The following is a 24095-nucleotide window of genomic DNA, read 5'->3' on the forward strand; positions in this document are numbered from 1 at the left end:
ATCATTCCAATATTTGTTGTCCTATCTAGTATCCAGTTGATGACAATGTAAAGCTGAAGACTGGCTTCTATCTTTGAATGCCTGACAGTTTCCTATACTATGCACGCTCAGTGAAGGTTAAACTTCAGTACTCAGTATGTCTGTCTACAGCTGAACAAAGACAAGCAGTTCCAGCCTGCATATTTTTGAACAGCTTCAACCATCCCCACTTGGGTAGGAGCGATGCAACTTAGTGCACCAGCCTACTTGTCCATCATCCACCATGTCAGATTGTGTGATACAAATGATACCCTTAGGGCTAGTAGAATTTTTAGGGACTGTCCCAAAATATCAGTCTTAGTGTTTGGGATAAATAATATTTCAGGTGAGTTGCACCCCTGTACATACACATAGTTTTGATTTTACATCCCGATCAAACAACCATAACATTGTTGTATCATGGCTTACATGGTGTCAAACCATAGCTTAAAACATACTGTCGGCTATGACTGGAACCAGACTGTCTAGCAATTTTTGATTGGTCGAACAAGTAAGAGCTCACTGCCTTGCGTGACAATAGGTAGGTTATTTTGCCGGTGGTAGGTAATGAGACGAGTCACACTGTCAAATATGAAGTCCTTAGTACTCACCTGGAAAATTTTTAAGAAACAGTTCAGACATACAGGCAAACCAATCGTGACACTGTAGTTTTAAGCCATGGTTTAAAACATTAAAGTCCATTCTTTTGATCAAACTATGGTATACACCAATTTCTTAAACCATGATTCCTACATGAAGTGCATACCATATGGTATGCAGAAGGTTAGTAATCCTGTTTGTATTATGATTTACATGAATGGTGTATGGTCAGTATTTGAATCACTCAGTGTTAACATGGCATATACCACAAGGGGTTTGCATTAAGTCCATACATGACGGTTTACATTTGGTTTACTCTTGCTGGAAGACAACATAATACTTCCACTTTCCTGTTCAGCAATACTGCTGCTTTCAGCAAAAACATTAAATTGCTGAAATGCTATTTTTGATTGGTCGAACAAGCAAGAGCTCACTGCCTTGTGTGACAATAGGTAGGTTATTTTGCCGGTGGTAGGTAATGAGATGAGTCACACTGTCAAATATGAAGTCCTTAGTTCTCACCTGGAAAAGAAGAATATCAAACATATAGCAAGAGAAAAAGATGAGTGGATCTTATAAGAATATTACCAAAACAAACTTATAATATCTGTTGGTCTTGCCTTGTTCAGGTTAATGATACTGAATAAAGATAAATTCTAGAATCGACTAAAGTCTTTTAAATAATCATGTTCATCATTTTGTGCATGACCTCAGACAACAAAACTCAGTATTACCATGTCTCATATCTCTTTTTTCACTATGATAAATGCCCTTGACCCAAGATTCATCATCCAAGCAATGTTGAGAATGGCATATATATTGACCAAGCAAGGAAACCCCTTCATCTGATGGACTCACCACTCCTTCTGGGTCAACAAGAAGCAGATGTTTGACTAGTCCATTCTGTCTACCACTCAGCACATACTGCCCTGGACTGTTACTGCTCTCTCGTACCAGGAAGTCACCATCATGCTCCAGTCGCTCTTCAGCCTGCAGGGATAAAAGTCACATTCAAATTTCTACCTAATTTTTACCCAACATTGGAAATATTTGGCTACACGTCACTGGTTTGGAAGGTTGTGCTTGGTTTGCTATTATCATAAACAGGCATAACAGAGGGTAGCCTTGTCTGGAAGTTAGTGTTTGGTTTGCTATCACGATATACATGCATAATGACAGAGGATAGCCTTGTTTAGAAAGTAGTGCTTGGTTTGCTATCACGAAAAATGGGCATAACAGAGGGTAGCCTTGTTTGGAAGGTAGTGCTTGCACAATTGGTTTCCAATCATCATTAACAGGCATAACAGAGGGTAGCCTTGTTTGGAAGATAGTACTTGGTTTGCTATCACCATAAACAGGTACAACTGAAATATAGCCTGGTGTTAGATATGCAGCATTTGTACTGAGATGTATAACGCTCTTCAAAAACAAAAAAACCAAACACAAAAAAAAATGCATCTGAACACTCATGTTGAAAATCTGCACACTTCAAACCCACTACATGACAAATTTGCAGTGTTTCCAACAATCACACAATCTTGGCAATTCAAACAATTCCTGATCACAGTTCAACAATGCTTGCTTTATTCAAAACTACTGGAAATACACACATGTAATTCAGCCATCAATACACTGATGAACTGAAAGGAACAATTTACCAGTAAAAAGAAATGACACAGTTCTAATGCTACAGGACAAATACATTTGCACAAAAGAGTATTTGAGCTGACACACCAAGTATTGGAATTGGGATTACCTGCTTCCTACCAATGTTGCCATGGAACCACTCTTCAAATATTGGTGGAGAGCTGAGAGTGCCATTGGAGGACTTGAGGGCACCTGCTGCTGGAACACTGTCTGTCACAGGCGACTTGGGCAGGTGAGAATCAAACTGACCTGGAAAGGAGGAAATAGATAGCGTAAAGTTAGGATCTCTTCCTGAAAGCTTTTACACCTTGATCGCAGCATTTCTATGTTGAAGTCTTAACTTCAAACTTTCATAAGAAAATAATGTTGCCAAACTGCATAAAATTATTCATCTATGGAGGGAGGGTCGTAATTTTCATACTTTTAAAAAAAAAAGTCTAAACATTTAGACAGCCTGTTTATAACTCCTTTGATAATAATCCAGCATTTCCATCATCATTAAACTCAGCTCTTTCCACTCTGCTATAATACACCTGTTTATACATTCAAACAGTGACAAGACTTCTAAATCACCAGTATCTGTTGCAGATGTAGCTGCAGCAAACAAGGAGGTTTGGTGAGAGCTTCATGCAAAGATATGTTATTGAAGCAAAATAACTGATGGGACTTCTCAGCAACTAATGGAACTGAATGCTATTACATTTTGCTAAATTGGAAATGATTTGTTGAACTAGTCAAAAATATTATTCAATTAGTTACTAGAAATACAGCCAAACATGTCCTGACTACCTTTTTGGTATTCCAGAAGCTGGTTAGTAGTCAGTCTAAGTAAACTTAGTCTCAGTGTATTTCATTACACTCCACCGCTAAATCTAACAAACCTAGGAGAAGGTCGCGTCAGGTAACCTTTGAGCGACCTATAACGTCCAATCAAACACGAGACGGTTTAATAGATTTAATCAGTCAGACAACGGCTACTATTTCGCAATAGGAGGGACTTTCAAAATATTCAGGTTACCGACACAGATCTCTCCACAAACAAAAATCTGTATATAGCACAGTTATTTGACCAGCTGTATATACGCTTTGGGGGTTCTGTTGACATGGTTACCATAAAAATATTTCCGCAAGATGGCATCCTTGAATATTGCCAAACACACTGTTTTCAGGGACTGTTTACTCACCGATTTCATGGTTTTAACATGCGCAGGGTGCATCGCCCGGAAGTGATGATTAATAGCATTCGGAATGGTTCGGGTACGAACCATTTCGAGATAAAAAGTTCAAAAGGTATGTGTGAATGTCCACTTTCGCGATTTCGTAAGCTGTGTTCTGATTTGTCAGTCTCAAAGGATACCTGATGCAACCTCTCATAAGGTTTCGTTAGACTCTGTGGTGGAGTGTAACGAAAAGCACTGAGGATAAATTTACATAGACTGGTTAGTAGTTTACAACAAATGTTTTATGTTCCAGTACATCCTGAGTGAGTGAGTGAGTGAGTGAGTGAGTGAGTGAGTGAGTGAGTGAGTGAGTGAGTGAGTGAGTATGGAATTATGCAACTATTAACTATTTTCCAACAATATCATAGCAAGGGACACCAAAATGGGATTCCCTTGTGGCAGATCAAACATCCGTCTTCACTTTGACTTTGAAATTGGTGAATGCCTTAACCATCAGGTTACCCCTGACATCCTGGCAGATCAGTGGTATATACCTGGGGAACTGCAGAGATACCAACGTTCTGACATATGTTCTACCTACCCAAATTGAAAGGATCAGCAGCTTTTCCTTCTTCATTCATTTCTTCCATGACATTGTTTTTGTTGTCATAGATGACACCATTCTCCTTGTTGTCATACACTGTGTCATCAAACAGACGGTCTGATGCCGATGCAGCTCCTACAGAACAAGCACTGAATGTCAAAAACAGCATGGGAATCACACAATATAGAGTCTATGAATTTTCAACTACAACAGAATGACTTCCAATATTTACCCAGAGATATATTCAGCCTAATGTAACAGATACTCAAATGCACATGGCTTACATGAGTTAATGTCACCTTAACTATATTTTTGAAACAAATCCATCAAAGCCTCTAACTCAGTGTTGCATCAATGAATCTGGGATTAAGGTAACCGTTAGTGTTACAAAATATGGGGACCTGACACCAAGCAGGGCTGATCACATACTGATGGAAGATATTGACTATAATGCTGATGCCGTCACAACAATATCGGTCAAATAACCATTTTAGGTATTTGTCATGAAAAGAGAGAATAATTAAACTGGTTTGGTCTAAGAAACAGATTCACAGTCTTGTTTATATATTAATTATATATTAATTATATATTAATTATATATTTAATAAAGGCACTTTTCATTTGTGGTATGTAAACGCCTCCAAGAGACCTACATGAGTTGAATGAGTGGACACAATATGATAGGTATGTGGTCATTCATATCGCATGACAGGTCAAGCATTGGTTTTCATTTTTTGCAGGAGATGTAGATTTATAGCAGGGACTCCCACAAACACACAGCCTGGTTGCAACACTGTACCTGTAACCTAGTTTCATGACAACTAAATCTGGAAGCAAATCACGGGATACTTGTATGCTTGATTTGGACAAATAAAGTACCAAGGCTCTTTGAATACTGATCCCATTCCACCAAGGCTGATTCTAGGATGTTCTACTTTTCTTTCCTTCTCATTGAAATTTATAATTCCATTTAACAGCAGGTGTCTTTAGCTGAAAAGTCACAGTCAGAAGATACTGCACGAACCTGAATTGTCATATGTTGTGTCACGCAAATCTATCAGCTGCCCCTCCTGGGTCTCAGAATATACACCATTCTCACTGCGGTCCTTCACAGATGCATACAGACCAACCTGTACACAAGAACACTTTACTGATTTCATCATAGCTACAAGTTCCTGCAAGTGAGATTTGAGTTTTTCAAAGAATTAATGGTCCATTTTTCTTGTTCTTACAATATGATGTGTTTAAATATAAATGAATACATAGCAGATATCTTTCAAATGCATGCAAGTATATGTTACAGCAACTCACAGGTACGTTGGTAGGAGACTTGTACTCAGGTACTGGGGGGACCTCAGGAATAGGGGGAGAGGGGGGACAGGCCCCAGGGTGGTCATTGTAGTACTCCTCCTCGTCGCCCCATTTACTGTTGTCAAAACTAGAATTCTCTCGTCTAAAAACAAAAAAATATACACTGATGCTTTCGCTGAAACTGACATAAAACGTCTGCTTAAAACAATGTAAGAGCCCCTGTATTCACTCAATCTGTAACTCCACCCCCTACCCATTATATTAATGACATTACCACTTTTGTCATATATCTACCATTGTCATAACTGTCACACACAATCCTCATCAACATTATCATCACCATCACATTGCAGATCTCACCTGTCTGGTAGCTGTACAGCCTTAGGCTGTTTCTTGAGGTACTGCTTGAAGCGGAGCTCGAAGGCTTGTCCAACTGTGGTGACCACATCCTCAGCTAGTCCACCCCCACATTCGAGCACATGACAAGCTCGGCCCTTCTGGGGATCCTTGGCAACATAGGCCACAAAATCTAATGTTTCCTGAAAAAAACGATCCCATTAATGCCTTGAATTGCTCAGTGAAATTAGAACTTCCACCCAACACTTCAGAAAACTTTTGATGAAAATCTAACAGTTCAGTCATTGTGGCCTTAGTGAATTGATCAACACTGTCACTATTATTCTTATTTCAATATACATTAGAAGAGTGGATTCCCAGTACCTAAAAGATGTTGTTATGCCAATTTCAAAGGACCTTTTGTTTAAAATATATCATTGTTTGCAGTAAAACATAATCTCTATGACTCAACACTGTTATCTTCTGATCAACATTGGATATGATAGTACAGTGAGTGGGTACAATGAAGTTGTTCGCCACTTACAGCATCCCCTCCTGATGCAAACGACACAACCTGCATGGGATGGTCAGCAATAATCTGTGAAAAGAAAACTGATGATGCAGAAAACATTTTAGAAAACAAAATTCTTCATGAATTAAAAATAACCACAAGACTAGGGACCATTCATTACATATGGCTCAGGGGGTGGGCTGGGGGTGAGATGGGGTGCTGATGAGGATTTTTAATGGAAAAGCATGTACAGTGTGAATGAACCACCGATACACTAACACGTGCGTTCAAAACTGATGACCCCTGCCTACCCAGAACAAAATGGGTGACAGACACGCACACATGCAAACCTAAAATCATCATCACTCCCTAGCCATAAAATATAAACGATCCGTCATCAAAGAAATATGCCATGATCCAAACTCCTTGTTCTGCAACACATATCCATGCACATAAGTAAGGTTACTCAACACTCTGTAGTGGTCTGCAACAATGAAGGCTGCTTACCTCCCCTGATTCCATGACCATAAGATTAATGGACTCCACAGTGATAGTAAGATTGACATTAGATCCAGCATACTGCATGTATGGATTGTCACCGATCATTTTCAAGATCTTCTTTTCTACCTAAAATACAACATAATCATGAACTTTGTATATATATTGCATCCCATCAAATAAATGTAACCTAAAATACAACATAATCATAAAGTGCCATATACATATCTCACACCATCAAATAAAGAGTATTTAAACTGAATATCACAATTTTCCTAAAAAAGCGGACAGCATTTCTGTATTCGGCCAGTAAAGTTGCAACATTTTTTATTGAATTGTATTTTTTTGTAAAAGAACCTATGTACATGGATAGATAACATATCATATTCACATAAGAATAAATATAACCTTTCGCTTCTTGGATGCTGTTTTGAGCCCAGCTGCTTCTGTTACTCTGTTGATTGCTTCTCTGCAACAGAACCAATACAATTCTGTCACTGATTATTATCATCCAAACTGACAATATTTAATAGTTCAGTCAAAGCAAAGAATAATAATGTTTAGTTTGCAAAGTTTCCTTCTGTGTGTATTTTGAACAATACTAGGTCAAACACAAGAGGACCCCATGAAGATCCAAGGTAGAATGGGTCTTAATTTTGTCATGCAAAATCCTTTAGGTCATAAACCATTTACTACAATTAATAAGTGGTTTTAATTTTTTAACTCAATCAAAACAAATCTAAATAGCATATCTTCTATCTTAGTAGTGAGGTAGGTGTCGAACCAGCAGTGCTCTGGCAACTGAGTTACATAACCTGACTGTGGTTTTTGTTGTTGGGTGAGAGTGACTTTTTGGCAACTTTTAATCGCTCAGTATTAATTAGCCATGCCATTTTTGCAAGAATGAATTTGGTGTTCCCTTAAGACCAACCACAAGTCTCTCATAATTAATGGTGAAAGAATCAAAAAGTGTGAGTTTATTCATTCTTAAGAGAACTATGAAAAGCAAATTTGGTAACAATTTCCTACAGAGTGTCCTATATAGTTAAAAGTGTTTTGAGATTAAACCTACCTTGTGAGTGTTGTTCTTGTTTCGAAGTCCAAAGATTTCATCGATTCCTTCACTTCTATACAACCAATATACTGGCAACAGAAAACAATCAGACCATCATAGAAAAGTCTATCAAATAAACTGATTATGCTGAACAAATGCATGTTACTTCATTTTCAAGAAGCCTCAAGAAAATATCATATAAGTACCTTCTACACACCTCTAAAGCACTCAATGGATGTTAGATTTAGAAATTATATCAACTAGCAATAACTTAAAACTTAAAACATATTTGTGTTTGTTAAGAAAGAGTCAAAAGAAACTTGAACTAACCTGTTGCAGTTTCTCATTCTTTGAATGTAGTGGGTAACATATAAGCATTTTAATGTCCATTTTTAATCCCTTCAACAGTTGTAACAGTATTTGAAAAAAATATTTACAAAACAAAAAACTATGTTTTGTCTTGTGAGACCACCCCTACAGGGCCCCCTACAGCCAAAGCAGGTAACTCCAGACTATAACCTTGTACCTCACTTTCCTAAGTATAGCTAAGGTATCCATCCGCCATCTTGACAAGCACACAGTAAGCCGACAGGAACAGGCATATTTTACAACAACAGATGAATGAAAAAATTTTAAAACTCTACATCGCCCATGTGGGGAAAAGAAAGAACCATACATACAGTAGCTGTTTCGGAACCACTCATCTTAGCTCTAGCAGGAATTCAACACCCTAGTCGATATGGATATCTTGCTGGTTGAATGACAGCATGAGTTACTAGGTTATAGTCTAGAGTTATCTGCCCTTGGATGTAGGGTCCACAGGGGTCCTGTAAGGGTGGTCTCACAAGACAAAAAAACAACATAGTTTTCAGAACTCATGCCTTCTTCTAATGACACCAGTGGTGTTGGGGTTAAACAAACATGTCACATTTACCCTGACTCCATAGCAGATTCCTGCATCAGGCTCCAGCTGTTGGTCCGGGTGGATCCAGCCTATCTCTGGTTTGTTCAGGAAGCTTCCTGTCCGGGACCATTCTGATGCAGCTCCAGAAGACTTGTTTTTCTTCCGCAGCTTGTCCATCACACCAGCCATGCTGGAATAGAAGATAAGCATTATCATTTTTATGAAAGAACACCCTGTCTGAACTAGACAATTGTAACTATGAGTTACGGTTCATGCTGTTTGGATACGAATCAGATACATCCTACAGGCTAATCACCTGAGTGAGTGAGTGAGTTTAGTTTTATGCTGCACTCAGCAATATTCCAGTTACAGTCTGGTCTCATTAATCCAACTTCTGTTTATCCGACAATCAGCTTCATCCGACACTTTTGTTAGTAACAAACTTATTCTCATGTATTTAGTCCAACATCCTCATTAATTCAACAGTTTGCTGTGCAATGGACGGTGTTGGATTAACGAGACTTGACTGTATATGGCGGCGGTCTGTAAATAATCAAGTCTGTAACAGACAATCCAGTGATCAACAACATGAGCATCAATCTGCGCAATTGCGAACCGATGACATGTGTCAACCAAGTCAGCGAGTCTGACCACCCGATCCTGTTAGTTGCCTCTTGCGACTAGCATAGTCGTTTTTTATGGCAAGCATGGGTTGCTGAAGGCCTATTCTACCCCGGGACCTTCACGGGTCTCATGGCAAGCATGGGTTGCTGAAGGCCTATTCTACCCCGGGACATTCATGGGTCCTAATCACCTGATCCATTATGTCAACTTGTATCAAAAGCATATCCAGCTGAGTACATATTCTTACTCAGCATTCCAACAGACACTTACTAATACTGCAACTAAGTCATCCAGGACAAGTTACTCAGCTAGGACTGAGTAACTTAGTAACACTGAATCAAAGTCACACATAACATCTTCTAATCCAGCATCCCCAGTGGGAATAGTAATACAGGACCTGTTCTAGTCCAGCATCCCACAGGGACTTAGTAGTACTGAATTAAACAAAGTCACACAGGCCACATGCAGGAAATCGAACACTGGTCTACAGCGTGATGAGCAAATGCTTTAACCACTAGGCTATATGGTGTACCACTGCCCGTTCTCTGTTTGACAATGTGCCAAGGTTGAATAGGGTTGGCATTATCGATTTTCTGTATTCTGATGGTCCTACTGTCATGTAATATCATTCTGTTTACACAATTCTCATAAATATTTCAGCTACCGGGTACATCACAACTTCCTGTTGGTAACCCAGTTCAACAATACAGTTCCATTGTTTAGTGGCGTTAGTAGCACATCTGTCAACGCTTGACGTACATGAAGGTCGCATTCAGTAACAACTAGCATTGTCATGGTAGTCAGTGAACATACATGAGGAAACATATGTGGGTTTTGAGGCAGACATAGGCTCCATAACTATGATAAAAACGTGCGTATCACAACTGGAACAAGAAGTTCCAAAGTGTAATGGAAAGACAACTATGTTCTGAGACTTGTCAGATATCCATACACAGTGACTGACAATGATTACTTCATTACTAATTTTTAAGGACTATAGGGTTACAAGAATACAGCCTTGTTAGAGGAGTGGGATGATTTTAGTTATGATACTACATGCTAATTCTTGTGCAGACTGTTCTTGGTGCTTACTACAACAAGGACATGGTGGCTACATAACTCCCCCCGTCATTCCACCCCCTCTTAAATAATGTGAAAATGAAACAGAGGAAATCATGACTGTAATAACGGTTAGTAACAATTGTCTGTATGTGAGTCATGCTTGAGACACAGTTAAAAAACATGATATGCTGGTCATTCTGTGTTAATACAACAGAACACAACTACATGACATGCCATACTGTTCATATGAATACAGAAGAGTACAAATGCACGACATGTCATACTGATCATATGAATACAGCAGAGCACAACTAGATGATGTGTCATGCTGGTCAAATGTATAAAGTAGAATAAATGATGTGCAATGCTGGTCATATGATTACAGCACACCTAGATGGCATGTCATGCTGGCCATATGAATACAGCAGAGTACACCTAGATGATATGCAACACTGTCATATGACTGCTGCACACCTAGATGGCATGTCATGCTGGTCATATGAATACAGCACATCTAGATGACATGTGATGCTGGTCACATGAATACAGTTGAGCACAACTGGAAGTCATGTCATGCTGGTCATATGAATACAACACAACTGATGACATGTCATGCTGGTCATGTGAACACAGTAAAATGAAATTACATGTCATGCTGGTCACATGAATACATCAGAGCACAAGAAAATACTGAATTGGCAGGCAAATACATCATTGTTATTGTTTTAACAACAGATGAAAGAATAGTCCTCCTCAGTACACACCTGACATGAGTACCTCAGTTGCCTCTCCCAGCCCTACTCCAAACACATATATTCTACAATAGTATAAACAAAGCAACCATAAAATTATGAAATCAGTCGATGGTTACCATAGTTACACCTCTGACATCCATTTAGTGAAACGCGCTAAACTGAAAAACTAAATCAGCATAAATACCTCTTCACCACAGTATATATCCCCCAGCACGACACTGACCTGGTATGTAACCACAATGTGTTGTGTCAATGCTGAGACAGAAGTGATTTCCTTAATGCTCCGCTTGGCGAACTGTCCCAGTCAGAAAGATGTAGCCTAGTCCAAAGTCAGTTGAAGCAGGAAGTGTATTACGTGAACAGTCCTATGACTCAACTACTACCAACTAGTGCATATAGCAAAAACTAGGTCACTGGGCACATCATACACAATCCTACAATTATTACTGTCATGTACAGGGACTAGAAGTAAAATCACCACAGGACACCTAGCAGTAACCCTGTAGGAAAAAAATATATTATGTCTGTCAATAGGGTTGTGAAAATGGAAAAAGTCTCCTGACAGTAGTTTCACCTATCATTTATTGTGTAAGACCCTGACTAATCCTGTATGTATGAATACAAAATGCCAAACAGAAACTGGTCAAATGCAACATTTGTTATATCTGGGGGTATACTTTCTTGAATAATAAAATACAGATTCTAGTATTTTAGTTGGGCTGAGTCCCATCTGGCATTCACAACCACACCCTAATGTGACATAAAAGTTTGAAATAACATTATCAATCCAACTCACAACAAATAAGAAATAACCAGACATAAAGTGTAAATTCTACTGCCATGAGATGTAGTTTGTTTTTCTCTCTGATTTCATTCACACACTAGATAGATTGTACTATGATCACTACATCTAAACATAGTAACAAGCTGCCACGATTTGGAGTCGCTCTGTGTTTACACAAGATTATATGTGAAAAGTTAGACTTGACGTATCACGATAAAATATTTTTAACTGCTCAGGATCAAAAGTTATTTGTAGTCACGATACTGACTATCGATTCACAACATGTGTATTTGTTAGAATGCCTACTGACTACTTGTGTATTGGATAGAATGCCTACCAGCTAACTGAATGTCTGTCCCTAATGACTTCCTACACATGTTAAAATGAACACCAACTTACTATTCATAACGTAATCACATATTCAGAAATCTTGTAACTGCCACTGATCTGCATGGTAATCACCATTTTTTATGAACCAGGTGTCACTTTAGTTAAGCAATTTGGACTGGACTATGCAAAAGCTCTATAGTCCAACAAAACTACAACTAAACATTCTATCCTCTTGCAGATAAGGGGTGGTGGGGTAGCCTAGTATCCTGTCAAAGGCCCAGGTTCGATTCCCTACATGGGTACAATGGTTGAAGCCTATTTCTGGTATCCCCATGATATTGCTGGAATATTGCTAAAAGATGAGTAAAACTAACCTCACTCATTCACAGTAATACAGATATTATGGAAACTGCACCTTTTTAGTCAGCAATTCCCTTGACTCAAGAACATGTACCACATAAATTTATTGTTTATTTAATCTGTTTGAATTCTTTGTTCTCAGTTGTATAGTAACTGACTACCAAACAGGGTGAAACAGGCATTATGAATATTAGAAACACATTGGTAGGCAAACAAAATGTACAACATTGTTGTTCCTGTCACTTACCAACACAATTTACTTTCACTAACCACACAGTTGAAACTACATCATAACACTGACAGCAATGTATTAAAGTTACATCTGGTCACATTACCACACATACAGTGTCCCAGCCTAAACTTGAACAAGGCTGAAACTGCAGGTATCACGTACAGATATTTCCTGCTGACTAATAGGACCTACTGGAAATGTGACCTTTGTTTTTTTTTCTGCAATTACCTCCATCAGTATATTGAGAAACAATCAAGCTAATCACAATGTCATAAAATATGGTATAGGAACAAACTTACTGATGATGATGATGATGATGTATTAATTGATTGAAATTAATTTGTTTATGATTTCACTGCAGTGTAAATATTTATAACACATTTGCTATATAGTTATGCCAAGTTTTACAAAACATTCAAAGATCTTTAAGTTTCACTAAATGACAATTTGAAAATATAAACATGATTTTTAAATAGCAACAATGTGTCTTTAATCAAAGTTTTTGAAAAAACAAAACACCACAAACAAATCGTTGATTGCAGCTATAACCTTTCCACTGGGTACTGAAGGAAAATTGAACTAACTTTAAAAACCCCATACATACAAAATGCCACTCACCTGATACCTGATATTTTCAGCTTGATATCCAACAATTGCTTGAGATCTAATGCATTAATGGAATCTATTTACTACGAGTGGGTTTACCAAATAAATACCTTGAAGGCACAGCTTAATAGTGAATACCATTATCATCATTCAAAACTATTACATAACATGGCATGCAAGATAAATCCGAACTCCATAATCAATCAACTCCTAATCCAGAGGGCAGTGATGCATATCTAAATATCAGGAGTGTCTGCAGCTGGCCAGAGTGTTGCCTGTGGGTGCTAATAACTACTGTACAATATAAATATCTACCCAGAAGACTGCTCCAAGGAATTACTAAAGCAAGCAAATACTCCAAGCAAATACTAAAAACCACTGATGCATGATGGTTACTTATCTGTTGTAATCTGATAAAGGATCAGTGGTTTTTGAAACAGGGAACCTCTAAATTAATGGATGCTTTGACCCAGATAAGGTGAATTATCACAACTTGCATGACCTGACTGACCCACAAAATGAGATTACTAAATTTTACCCTTTATGTGTCATGGTTTGAAAGGCAGGAGTTGCATGTGATGTCACGAAAAGGAAAGTCATATGGAAGTCTCACAGTAGGTCAGGTTTCTAAGGTCAGGCCATACAGCACTGAAGTGATTGTTGTATTCAGTCATTCAAATATTAAACATTACAAATGAAATAACATTATAAGGATTCCACTGAAAAGATTCAATCCTAGTAATTAATTTATCAGTACAAACTGCAATTATTTTCTTTGACTGAGCAGATCATCAGTAAGATACTGACACGTGTGCGTGTGTATACACTATGCATCTGATATGACATCTAAGTGGTTTGCCAAATATGTTATAAATATCATAATTATTCAGATTAATCCAAGAACTAAATGCACCATAATTTCCCATTTAGTGACACATCTGAAACTTTTTTTTCACTAACTGGCACTTATATGATTAATATATTTAGTTTTAATGAAAAAAAAAAGATACAAAGAAAATAAAATATTTCCTCATCAAATCCAAAGTAAATTTGAAAATCCCTGGGAACGTTTTTGGATTTTGAGGAAACATTTCAATCATGTCACATCAGATTCAGTTCAAGTTCAATGATTAAAATCAACTGAAATGGATCAGAAATTGCATCAAACATGAAAACATACTACAAGCTACAATCTGTGCAAAGCATTTTCAGGCCTACAGGCCCCTAAAGTAACATCTAGAAATGTCAAATTGTTTTACTCTTGTCTATTTGTGCTTTCAATTGCTGAAGAACATGCAACAATAAAATACTGTTCAGGATATAACTAATGCAATCTCTATCCAAACTTCTATTTTATCTCAACTACTTCATCAAGATGGCAATCCAGAGTAAGATAACTTCATTTCCTGAACAAGCTTGTGACCACAATGGCCAATGACATAAAAGCAGGTTTAAGGAGATAGGTGCAAGACATGTTAACTAGACTAGTGAATAGTTCATTGAAATTTTCTTCTCTTGTGTAGGATGGTGATTATAGGATCCCTTGTCTGAAATGATTAATCTACACACTGCTGGCAGTGCTGGTACTGACTGATGTTTTGAGGAAATATATATAATGTTTAGCAATAAAACATTTGACCGAGAGGTTGATGAGAGAATGTTTCAGCTTGAAATCAGTAGGCAAATAACAATTTGATAAATAAGATTCATGTCGACTTTAATGGTAAATTGATAGGGCAGGGGAATTTCAAATTAATACGTATGTCATCAACAATTTATGAAACTCACCTTGGTTTACAGGAATGTTTAGAAAAGCCCATTCTTAATTGTGTCTCAGATTCACAACCTCAACTGCTTATACTTAAACTGTTTGCATCACATAAATAAATGGGCGAGCGTGACAGACTTCAATGAATCATAGTCGAGATCGTGAGTGCAGTCTACAATCAAACCATTGACTGAAGTGACAAATAGAACATTTTGCAACTATCTATTTTTAGTATAACGTGAATGATAGTTCTCAGCAATGTCATAATAGGAAATAGTTGCCCTGGCACTAATCGATGTCATTATCTAAATAAACGAACATATCGTCGCGAGTATAACATATCACCTTACCTGATTGTGTTTCGATAAAGCAAACAGGGCCCAGTACGTTAACTCATCCCACCAACACTAGGAAGTGGGATTGGCGAGATAAACAGGAAGTTATCCATCGGAACGACAGTGCGCATGCGTAGCATTTCGTAAGCTGTTTACAAATAATGTTATTGAGATGTAGTTAAATAATGTGCCTTTTTAAATATGATCCGTTTATTGTCATTTAAAAGTCATACTGAACAAAATATCGTGAGCCCAAACTTCGGTAATCTTCGTCAAATATTCCGTACATACCAATGACCAATGAGATCAAATGTTTAGATCTTGCCGACCAATCAAATGTAGGGACCGTGTTTGAAAACCTGTCAGATGTCTTCATTCGGTCATTATACGTGCTAAGAGAACACAGCGAAGTGGTAGTTGGAAAGGTTTAAATAACAGCGAAACCGATAATGTCTGCCAAACAGATATATTATTCCGACAAATATACGGATGAAGATTTCGAATACAGGTGAGCATGTAATGACTTACATCAACCTGATTGAACAAACACCGCTCATAACAAGCACTTGTTGCAACTTGTTTCAAAAGAGGGAGGGCTTTTAAATACTGGATTTTCAATGAACGCTTGTGAATAATCAAAGCAATACGACCAGATTACTTCATACTAGACTTGTATTATTGGTCATGATCTGTATTTTTACAACTATAAGTAAATCGTTAGCAGACGTTGAAACCTGGTTCCAAGTAGCCCCATGCCGGCGCGAAATTTTGCATAAATCGGATGACGTGACTTCGTCATCCTCTTAAACATGTTGGGGGAGTTCCGCCCGTAACTCCCTCTTTACATGAGTAATTTCCAGCTTCCCCGGTGTAATATGCCAGTACTGCAATACGTTCGTTGATTTTGTTTTTGTACCTGTTCTAGTTAGTAAGTGTATATTTAGGGTGAAGTATGCATGTCAGTTTGTGATTTTGTCATTTGATTAGAGTTGAGGTCCGGGCGGAACTCTTACCCAGTATCTCAACTTGTAATTATGATCCCAGCAGTCAGCAACATCAGACAAACAAGTTTTTTTTCAAATCTGACACGAACTTGGCATCTTTCTTACACGCAGGATGGAAGCGCTGTCCACACGAAATCTGGAGTTGCCCCCAAAGCATCTCCATCTCCTTGATGAACAGTGAACGAAGAACACGTGACACGAGAGTAAGAGTAAAGAGTTTTCTTTAGTCTCGTGTCACATGCCCTTTTGCTGTACATTTTGTAAATGGGAGTTGCCTTTAGGACAACTCCACATTTCATGTGGACAGTGCTTCCACCCTGTGTTACAGCGTCCACACATTGCAAATTTGCAAATCAGTATTCCAAATTAACTTTGTCATGAATTACAAGGTATTGCTACCTGGTTTAAAAAGTAAGTAGTAAAGTCCCTTACCTTGTACCCTATTATTCCCTATTGCATAAAATACATCACTTTTCAGGTAGCAAAATAGGATTTTGAATAGCAAATTTGTAGCCTCAAAGCTTTAATTTTGAACCCTGCAAATTAATCTCTTCTAGTCTCATGCATAGTTAAAATGGTTGAATAGGTCTGACATTTCAGGGAAAATTTGCACACTGCCTTGGTCTATGGACATTTAGTCTTTCTAGTCAGTTGCTATGTTGCACATTTCCATTATGAAATGTGGCTGAAAATTCTTTTGTTTTGCTGTTAGTGTTATTTCCTCCCAAGTCCCATTTGTCTTTGGCCATATGATCTGTATTAGCTCTCGTACTAGCAGTCAATTTTTTTTATCGCCCTTACGCAGGAAATGACAAATTTCTCTTTGAAATGTTGACTCGATGAAGGTGAGCAGATTCACAAAACAATAATAAGTAGCAAGTTGTTTGCTGCTACATGTCTTTTCAGGTAGCGAAATAAGATTTTGAAAAGCAAATTTGCTACCTCAGTGTTGCTTTGAAACCCTGAATTAGCCCATAAAATGCAAGCTAGATATTCTCAACAAACTTCTCAAGTCCATTCTTAAGACATTGGCTATGATCAAAGTTAAGGGTTACAAATGTTTTGAGAATAAGGACCCAAGTTATTTGCACCCTTCAGCACTCCAAAGCTATTTGAAAAATATGAAAGATGTTCCACCTTGGTATTTTTGGACCAGCAGCTTTTTAATGTGTATAGCTTCAGTTGCTGCCTTATGTTGTTATGAAGTTAGATTCCCTGCCTTATGATGAACGGAATCTGGTGGTCAGGTTTGCTGACTTGGTTGTCACATGTCATCGGTTCCCAGTTGCGGAGATGTTCATGCTGTCGGTCATTGGATTGTCTGGTTCAGACTCGATTATTTATAGACTGTTGCCATGTAGCTGAAATATTACCAAGTGGGGCATGAAACTGAACACTCACTCTCTGATCAACCTGTGAAGGTATGGGATAGAATGTCATCGTTTCCCAGCTGTGAAGATCGATGATCATGCTGATAATCACAGGATTGTCTGGTCCAGACTTTATTATTTACAGGCTGCCACCTCATTGCTGAGTGTGGCGTAAAACTAAATTCACTCACTGGTGGCTGGTTTATTTCATACACTGGAATTGGTTCGCAAGTGTAGTGCGTTCTATATGAATTAAGTTGAAATGAAAGCACAATATACTGAGAACTGAAATGCTGTCACCGATTGCTTTAGCCTCTCATAGTATTGCAAACCTCGCAAATTCACTATGGGTTATTGGGATTTATTGGTCAGGGTGGATTGATACCCTACATAAAGCAAAAAGGAACCTACCCAGCTTAGAATTTCAGTGTTTTTCTGCATCAATCATAATTATGGGATTGTCATTTTATTTAGTCTCTCTGGCACTGTCATAATAGAATGAAAAAGTGAAAAAAAGTCATTTTCAAAGTGTGATGTTTCCACTATAATCAACAGCGATATGACTTTGTTACAGACATGTAATGCTTCCCAAGGAAATTGCCAAACTTGTGCCAAAGACTCACCTGATGTCTGAACCAGAGTGGAGAAGTATTGGTGTCCAGCAGAGCCATGGCTGGATACACTATATGAGGCATGAACCTGGTAAGCTGTGAATAGAAATCTTCTCGTCTCAAAGGATTTGAAGAAATAGCCAAGGGGAAATAAGCATGGAATAGATCAATTGTATATTGGAAATATAAATGTTTGTTATAAACTGCTGCTGCAGAAATGAAAACAATTATGTTCTGCTTAAAATTTAGCTGGACTAGGAGACAAGCATTTGATAGTTGACAAGAAAGTTTACTATACAGAACAGCAGAAGAAACAAAATGAAATCTCAAAAGCGTTCATTTTTATGTCTTATGCTTTAAAAAAATGGCAAAAAACCTGTTGCATTTCTTTTGCTGTTCAGTATACTCGTACAATTTATAGAATAGGTCTATCCATACATTCTCTAATATACTAAGAAGCCATTATTGTCTCTATTAATTTTATTGATGAAGAATGTTCATGATCCGTAAGCTGATTTTTAACTTCATGTTATTTAATCACTCATAGAAATCCTTTTTCTTCCAGAGCCCCACATACTATTATTCCGCCGGAAACTGACCTCTGCATGATCACACATTGCCATTTTCAACGCCTACATTTGTACATACTCAATTCACCGTCATGCGATCGATCTACCTTCAATCAGATGCCGTCCCCATACATCCAGCATCTGTGGATCTTCCGCCACAGACAGAATTGTTGCATATGCTCCAGCAACAGGGCAGTGCTATATCCCAAGTCCCGAACATTACGTTATAATACAACCTCCACTGTGAAGTGAGCATTGACATTAAGATGCGGTTCAGTTCCAAGTGATATTCTATAATGTGTGGACTATGACAGGTTACAAGGTATCAGTCTCTCCAGTCTTTCATGGCATACATGTTGCAGTGAACATTGTGTTCAGAGTCATACTAGAGTGTATTATGTGTCATTCCTTCTGAGATCTTTGTTTATTGTGTAGATATCTTTCATGTCTTTTTCCTAACTCCTATGCTCATTCTTACTTAATCTATTTTCTTCGAGAACTCAGAATAAATGACTTGTCTTGACTTTGATTTCATGTCCTATATTATATGCAAATACGCTTGTCAGCTGAAAGAGCTGTTAAAATTGACCTAACATAATTTATTTACTTAGAGATCATGTATACTCTAGGGGATGCAAGTGCATAAGTCACTCATTGACATTGTTATAAATGAAACCCCGTCATTAAAACTACTCATTAAGTACCTTAATTTGACTTTTTTGACAACAGTGCACAATTCTCAACCGCAAACGAAATTTCAACCAATCAGAGCGGCGTGTCTCCGTGACATAATAGTAGTTATTACTCGCCTGTTGAAGATACTGCAGTGTAATATTTTCCCTGCGATATTACACTAGTGTAATACTGCTTGACGTATAACGTCAAATAGTTCAATGTTGTGACGTCACAATGCTAATGTTGATGTCGCAATTTTACTAGACCTTGCTTGACTTGAAAGCCGAGTCCTCACACTGTAGGCAATTTCGACGCAGTTTGTCAATTTATGTTGGCGAGTAATAAACAGAATACTAAACTCGCTTCCATGAAATACCATTTGCATTAACTCGTTTAATAAAAATGGTATTACACGGAAGGTCGTTTAGTATCCTCTATGTATAAATATGAGGGTCTATGCAGAATTCATCTACATTTCAGGGACCCCTGAAGGTCCCGGGGTAGAATAGGCCTTGGTTGACACATGTCATTGGTTCCCAATTGCGCAGATTGATGCTCATGTTGTTGATCACTGGATTGTCTGGTCCAGACTCGATTATTTACAGACCGTCGCCATATAGCTGGAATATTGCTAAGTGTGACATAAAACTAAACTCACTCACTCACTCTACATATCAGGGGTAAACTATTTCGTTTACAGGTTTGTACAAACCTGAAATTGCGACAGCTGTTGTGAAAACTGAAAGCTATATGTTCTCACAATCTACTATCATTTAGTTTCGTCTCCTGCTTTGCCTAGTTTCCAAGAGACACCCCTTGTTTTCATAGACAAAATCACTTGATGTCGTTTGGTTGTAATCCGTGTTAAGTGGTATAAACGGACACGTTAATTGTCATCATTCACTTGATGCTCAGTTAATGAATTTAAAACAGGTATAATTAGTGGGAACGCCACTTAGATTACCCAACAAAGGTCCCCATTTGGCATTTCTTGTGTCATGAGACCAAACATAAAGAAGTATATTGACCAGTGTCCACATACTGTTGAGTGAATGTTACAAACCAAGTAAATTTAGCAAGTGAAGAAATTTATAGCGCAGTATTTTCACTTTGACCCCCAACCTCGCTTATGTTATGTTACAGGTTGTGTCATGCAAACTCCTTTCGATCATAATTCAAATACATACTTAACTACTAGTAGAAAGTAGTTTTGATTTTCCAACTTGGTGAAAACAAACCATAATCTCAATTATTCTAACGGAATTTTATTTGTAAAAAGGCACCCGTGGCGAGCCACCTCCTCGTGGTGGGTGCTGGGTAACGCCAAGAGCTCGCCGACATCCCCGTAGTGGACCCGGGAGGATATTTGGTCCACCAACCCGTTTGCCGTGGGTTGCAGCCCTGTGTCGGCGGAGGAGGGGATCCTGGTGGTTGAGAGCAATAGGAGCTTGCAACCGTGTTCCTGGTGGTTGAGAGCAATAGGAGCTTGCAACCGTGTTCCTGTTGCTCAATACACCACTTCGGCCCTGACTTCGCCTAGACGGGTGGTCGAATAGGCCCGGTTCGACCAATCGGCTGGTCATGCCAAGCCCTGTGCATGGGGCATTATTATATTTATCAATGCACATATATCATTTGGAATCGTTGTAAATTTGGACTTGACTATATAATCTAAAACATTTTGAATTTGAAGTATGTTGTTCTGTAATTTGCCTAGAGTCCTATGCCAGAAGGCGGTGGCTCATGGGCCAATCTGGTAGAATTATTAATCTCTTAATTCTTCTGCTGGAGTATATCATCCGGGTATCCTTGGTGCTGCAAGCTGGAGGCCCGCTTGCTTTAGCATTGTCCTTGTGATACTCCATGGTGGGTGGGGAGCTCGGATGATGAATCATATGACACCAATCATGGCTTATGAAATACCCCCCAAAAAAACCAAACGTCCACTTGAAATTGATCCCGTTGATACTTCTCATAGACCGTCTCTATCGATTGAGTATTGGCCACGTTTTCTCGTTATTGAGACTCCGGACAAGACACCATTGAAGTTGAACCCTTTCGCAGTATCTAAGGGCATTCAAGGTATTGCTGGGGATGTCAAGAACATTAGACGCTTGCGTTCGGGTGCATTACTAATAGAGTGTGGCAAGAAACAGCAGACAACCAATCTGATGAACATTGAATCTTTTGTGGGCATTCCGGTCACGGTCTCTGCTCACAAGACCTTGAACACAAGTAAAGGTATCGTGAGAGATCGTGATCGGTTGTTTGCTGACATGTCCGAGCTTGATATAGCATGCGAAATGAAGGATCAAGGTGTGCTGTATGTGAAGCGCTTTTCCACCCGAAAAAACAATGAAACAATCCAAACAAATACCTATCTGTTTTCTTTTTCATTGCCAAATGCTCCCAAATCAGTAAAGGCGGGTTACTGCAATATCCAAGTTGAAACCTACATCCCCAACCCGCTCAGGTGTTTTAAATGTCAGAAATATGGACACGGTGTATCTACCTGCACATTGTCTGTTGTGTGTGCTCACTGTGGTGAGAAGACACACACAACAGAAGATTGTGACAGTGACTTTAAAAACTGCACTAACTGCTCTGGCGACCATTCATCTTCGTCAAAACAGTGTCCAATATGGAAAGAGCAAATGGCGATTAACAAAATAAAGTTCACCCAAAATATCTCTTTTTCTGAGGCAAAGAAACTGGTGAAGAGATCTGACCTTCTAGAAAGTTATGCTACAGTAGCAAAATCATCATCTGAATCCAACTCTAAAATAACAAAATCATCCACAGGATGCCAAACTACCTTGACTTGGGTCAGTTCTGACTCCCCACAGGTTTTATACCCTGCTATATCATCCCAGACTGAGGAATCACTTCCTACTACATCAAAGTCCTCTGATCATAAGTCATCTTCACAGTCACGCTCTGAGTCTCATTCAACAGCTGATAGACAACAAATTGTTAAAACTAAACCCAAACCTAAGTCTGATGCTTCAAAGCAACAAAGTGGCAGAGCTAAGGGGTCACAAAATAAAATTCAATTGTTTAATAAATATGGGTCTCTTGAAGATATGGACGTTTCTGAAAACATCCCCGGGCACATTCTAGGGCACATAGCTTGTCGCCCTCCAAAAGAGTGCGGGGTAGATCCCCCAAAAATCCCCCCAAAAGATAGTTTATTCCAATAATATTGTACAATGGAACTGCAGAGGTTTGAGGACTAATTTACATGAATTACAGCTATTAGTCCAAGATTTCACACCTTCAGCGTTATGTCTCCAAGAGACATATTTAAAACAAACAGATGCATTTGACCTTCGCCATTTTAATGCATATCATTCTTTTTCACCTCCGGGTGATAGAGCCACTGGCGGGTCATCCGTTCTAGTCAGACAAAACGTTATTCAAAGCCCTGTATCACTTAATACTAATATGCAGGCTGTTGCTGTGAGAATTACTTTACATGTAGCGTTTACGCTATGCTCGCTGTATATTTCGCCGTCTTCGACGTTTGCCAAAACTGATCTGCAAGCTCTCTATGACCAACTCCCGAAGCCCTGCATTATAATGGGAGATTTAAATGGGCACAACCCTCTCTGGGGTAGTGTAAATATAAACGCTAAAGGTAAGTTGTTGGAGGACTTCTGTTCTGACAACGATTTATGTATTTATAATGATGGCTCCAATACGTATTTACACCCTGGGACAGGGACCTATTCTGCTCTTGACCTGTCACTCACAAATTCAGAACTACTTAATGAATTCGAATGGTCAGTCCATGATGACCTCTGTGGAAGTGACCATTTTCCTACTATTTTAAAAGCTGTAACTCCATCCGATGTTCCTCCATCATCAAGACGGAATTTTAAAGAGGCTAACTGGACTTTATATGAAACACTGTGTGCTGAAAAGCTTAAACCTGAACGTTTTACTGACGTTCCTGATGCTATTAAATGTTTTTCTGATGAATTGAACTCCATAGCTGATGAGTGTATACCAAAGTCCTCTGCAGTTCCACACATAAGAAAACCATGGTTCAACGATGAATGCAAACAAGCTAGGAAGGCAAGGAAAAAAGCAGAACATTATTTCCGTCGCCATCCTATGGTGCATAATTTGAATAAATTTAAAATTTTAAATGCTAAAGCACGGCGTACTTTTAAACAGAACAAACGCCAATCTTGGCAAAATTATGTATCTAAAATAAATTCTCGGACACCCATGTCCAAGGTATGGAATATGGTCCAGAAAATTAAAGGTAAAGGTACTAAATCTACTGTCAATCATCTTAAACATGGAGATCAAGTACTTACCGATAAATCAGATATCGCAAATAAACTGGGTGAAACCCTTGC

At 38.5% G+C, this 24095-nt stretch overlaps 2 protein-coding genes across 2 annotated transcripts; one reads left to right on the plus strand and one right to left on the minus strand.

Moving 5' to 3' along the window:
* Positions 1 to 722: 722 nt before the first annotated feature.
* On the minus strand, positions 723 to 15613 carry LOC137278070 (SHC-transforming protein 1-like). Its single transcript, XM_067810154.1, has 13 exons — positions 15515 to 15613; positions 8674 to 8833; positions 7758 to 7828; positions 7094 to 7154; positions 6695 to 6814; positions 6221 to 6274; positions 5701 to 5879; positions 5341 to 5482; positions 5054 to 5159; positions 4027 to 4164; positions 2375 to 2514; positions 1477 to 1608; positions 723 to 1140 (listed from the first exon to the last, which is right to left on the minus strand). Exons 2-13 carry the CDS (start codon positions 8830 to 8832, stop codon positions 1003 to 1005), a joined length of 1440 nt encoding a protein of 479 aa, XP_067666255.1. The 5' UTR covers position 8833; positions 15515 to 15613; the 3' UTR covers positions 723 to 1002.
* Positions 15614 to 15829: 216 nt separating this feature from the next.
* LOC137276862 (cyclin-dependent kinases regulatory subunit) lies at positions 15830 to 19576 on the plus strand. Its single transcript, XM_067808508.1, has 3 exons — positions 15830 to 16007; positions 18448 to 18575; positions 19050 to 19576. Exons 1-3 carry the CDS (start codon positions 15949 to 15951, stop codon positions 19091 to 19093), a joined length of 231 nt encoding a protein of 76 aa, XP_067664609.1. The 5' UTR covers positions 15830 to 15948; the 3' UTR covers positions 19094 to 19576.
* Positions 19577 to 24095: the final 4519 nt, after the last annotated feature.

The sequence above is a fragment of the Haliotis asinina genome, chromosome 3 (assembly GCF_037392515.1).
Source record: "Haliotis asinina isolate JCU_RB_2024 chromosome 3, JCU_Hal_asi_v2, whole genome shotgun sequence".
Lineage (NCBI taxonomy): Eukaryota > Metazoa > Mollusca > Gastropoda > Lepetellida > Haliotidae > Haliotis > Haliotis asinina.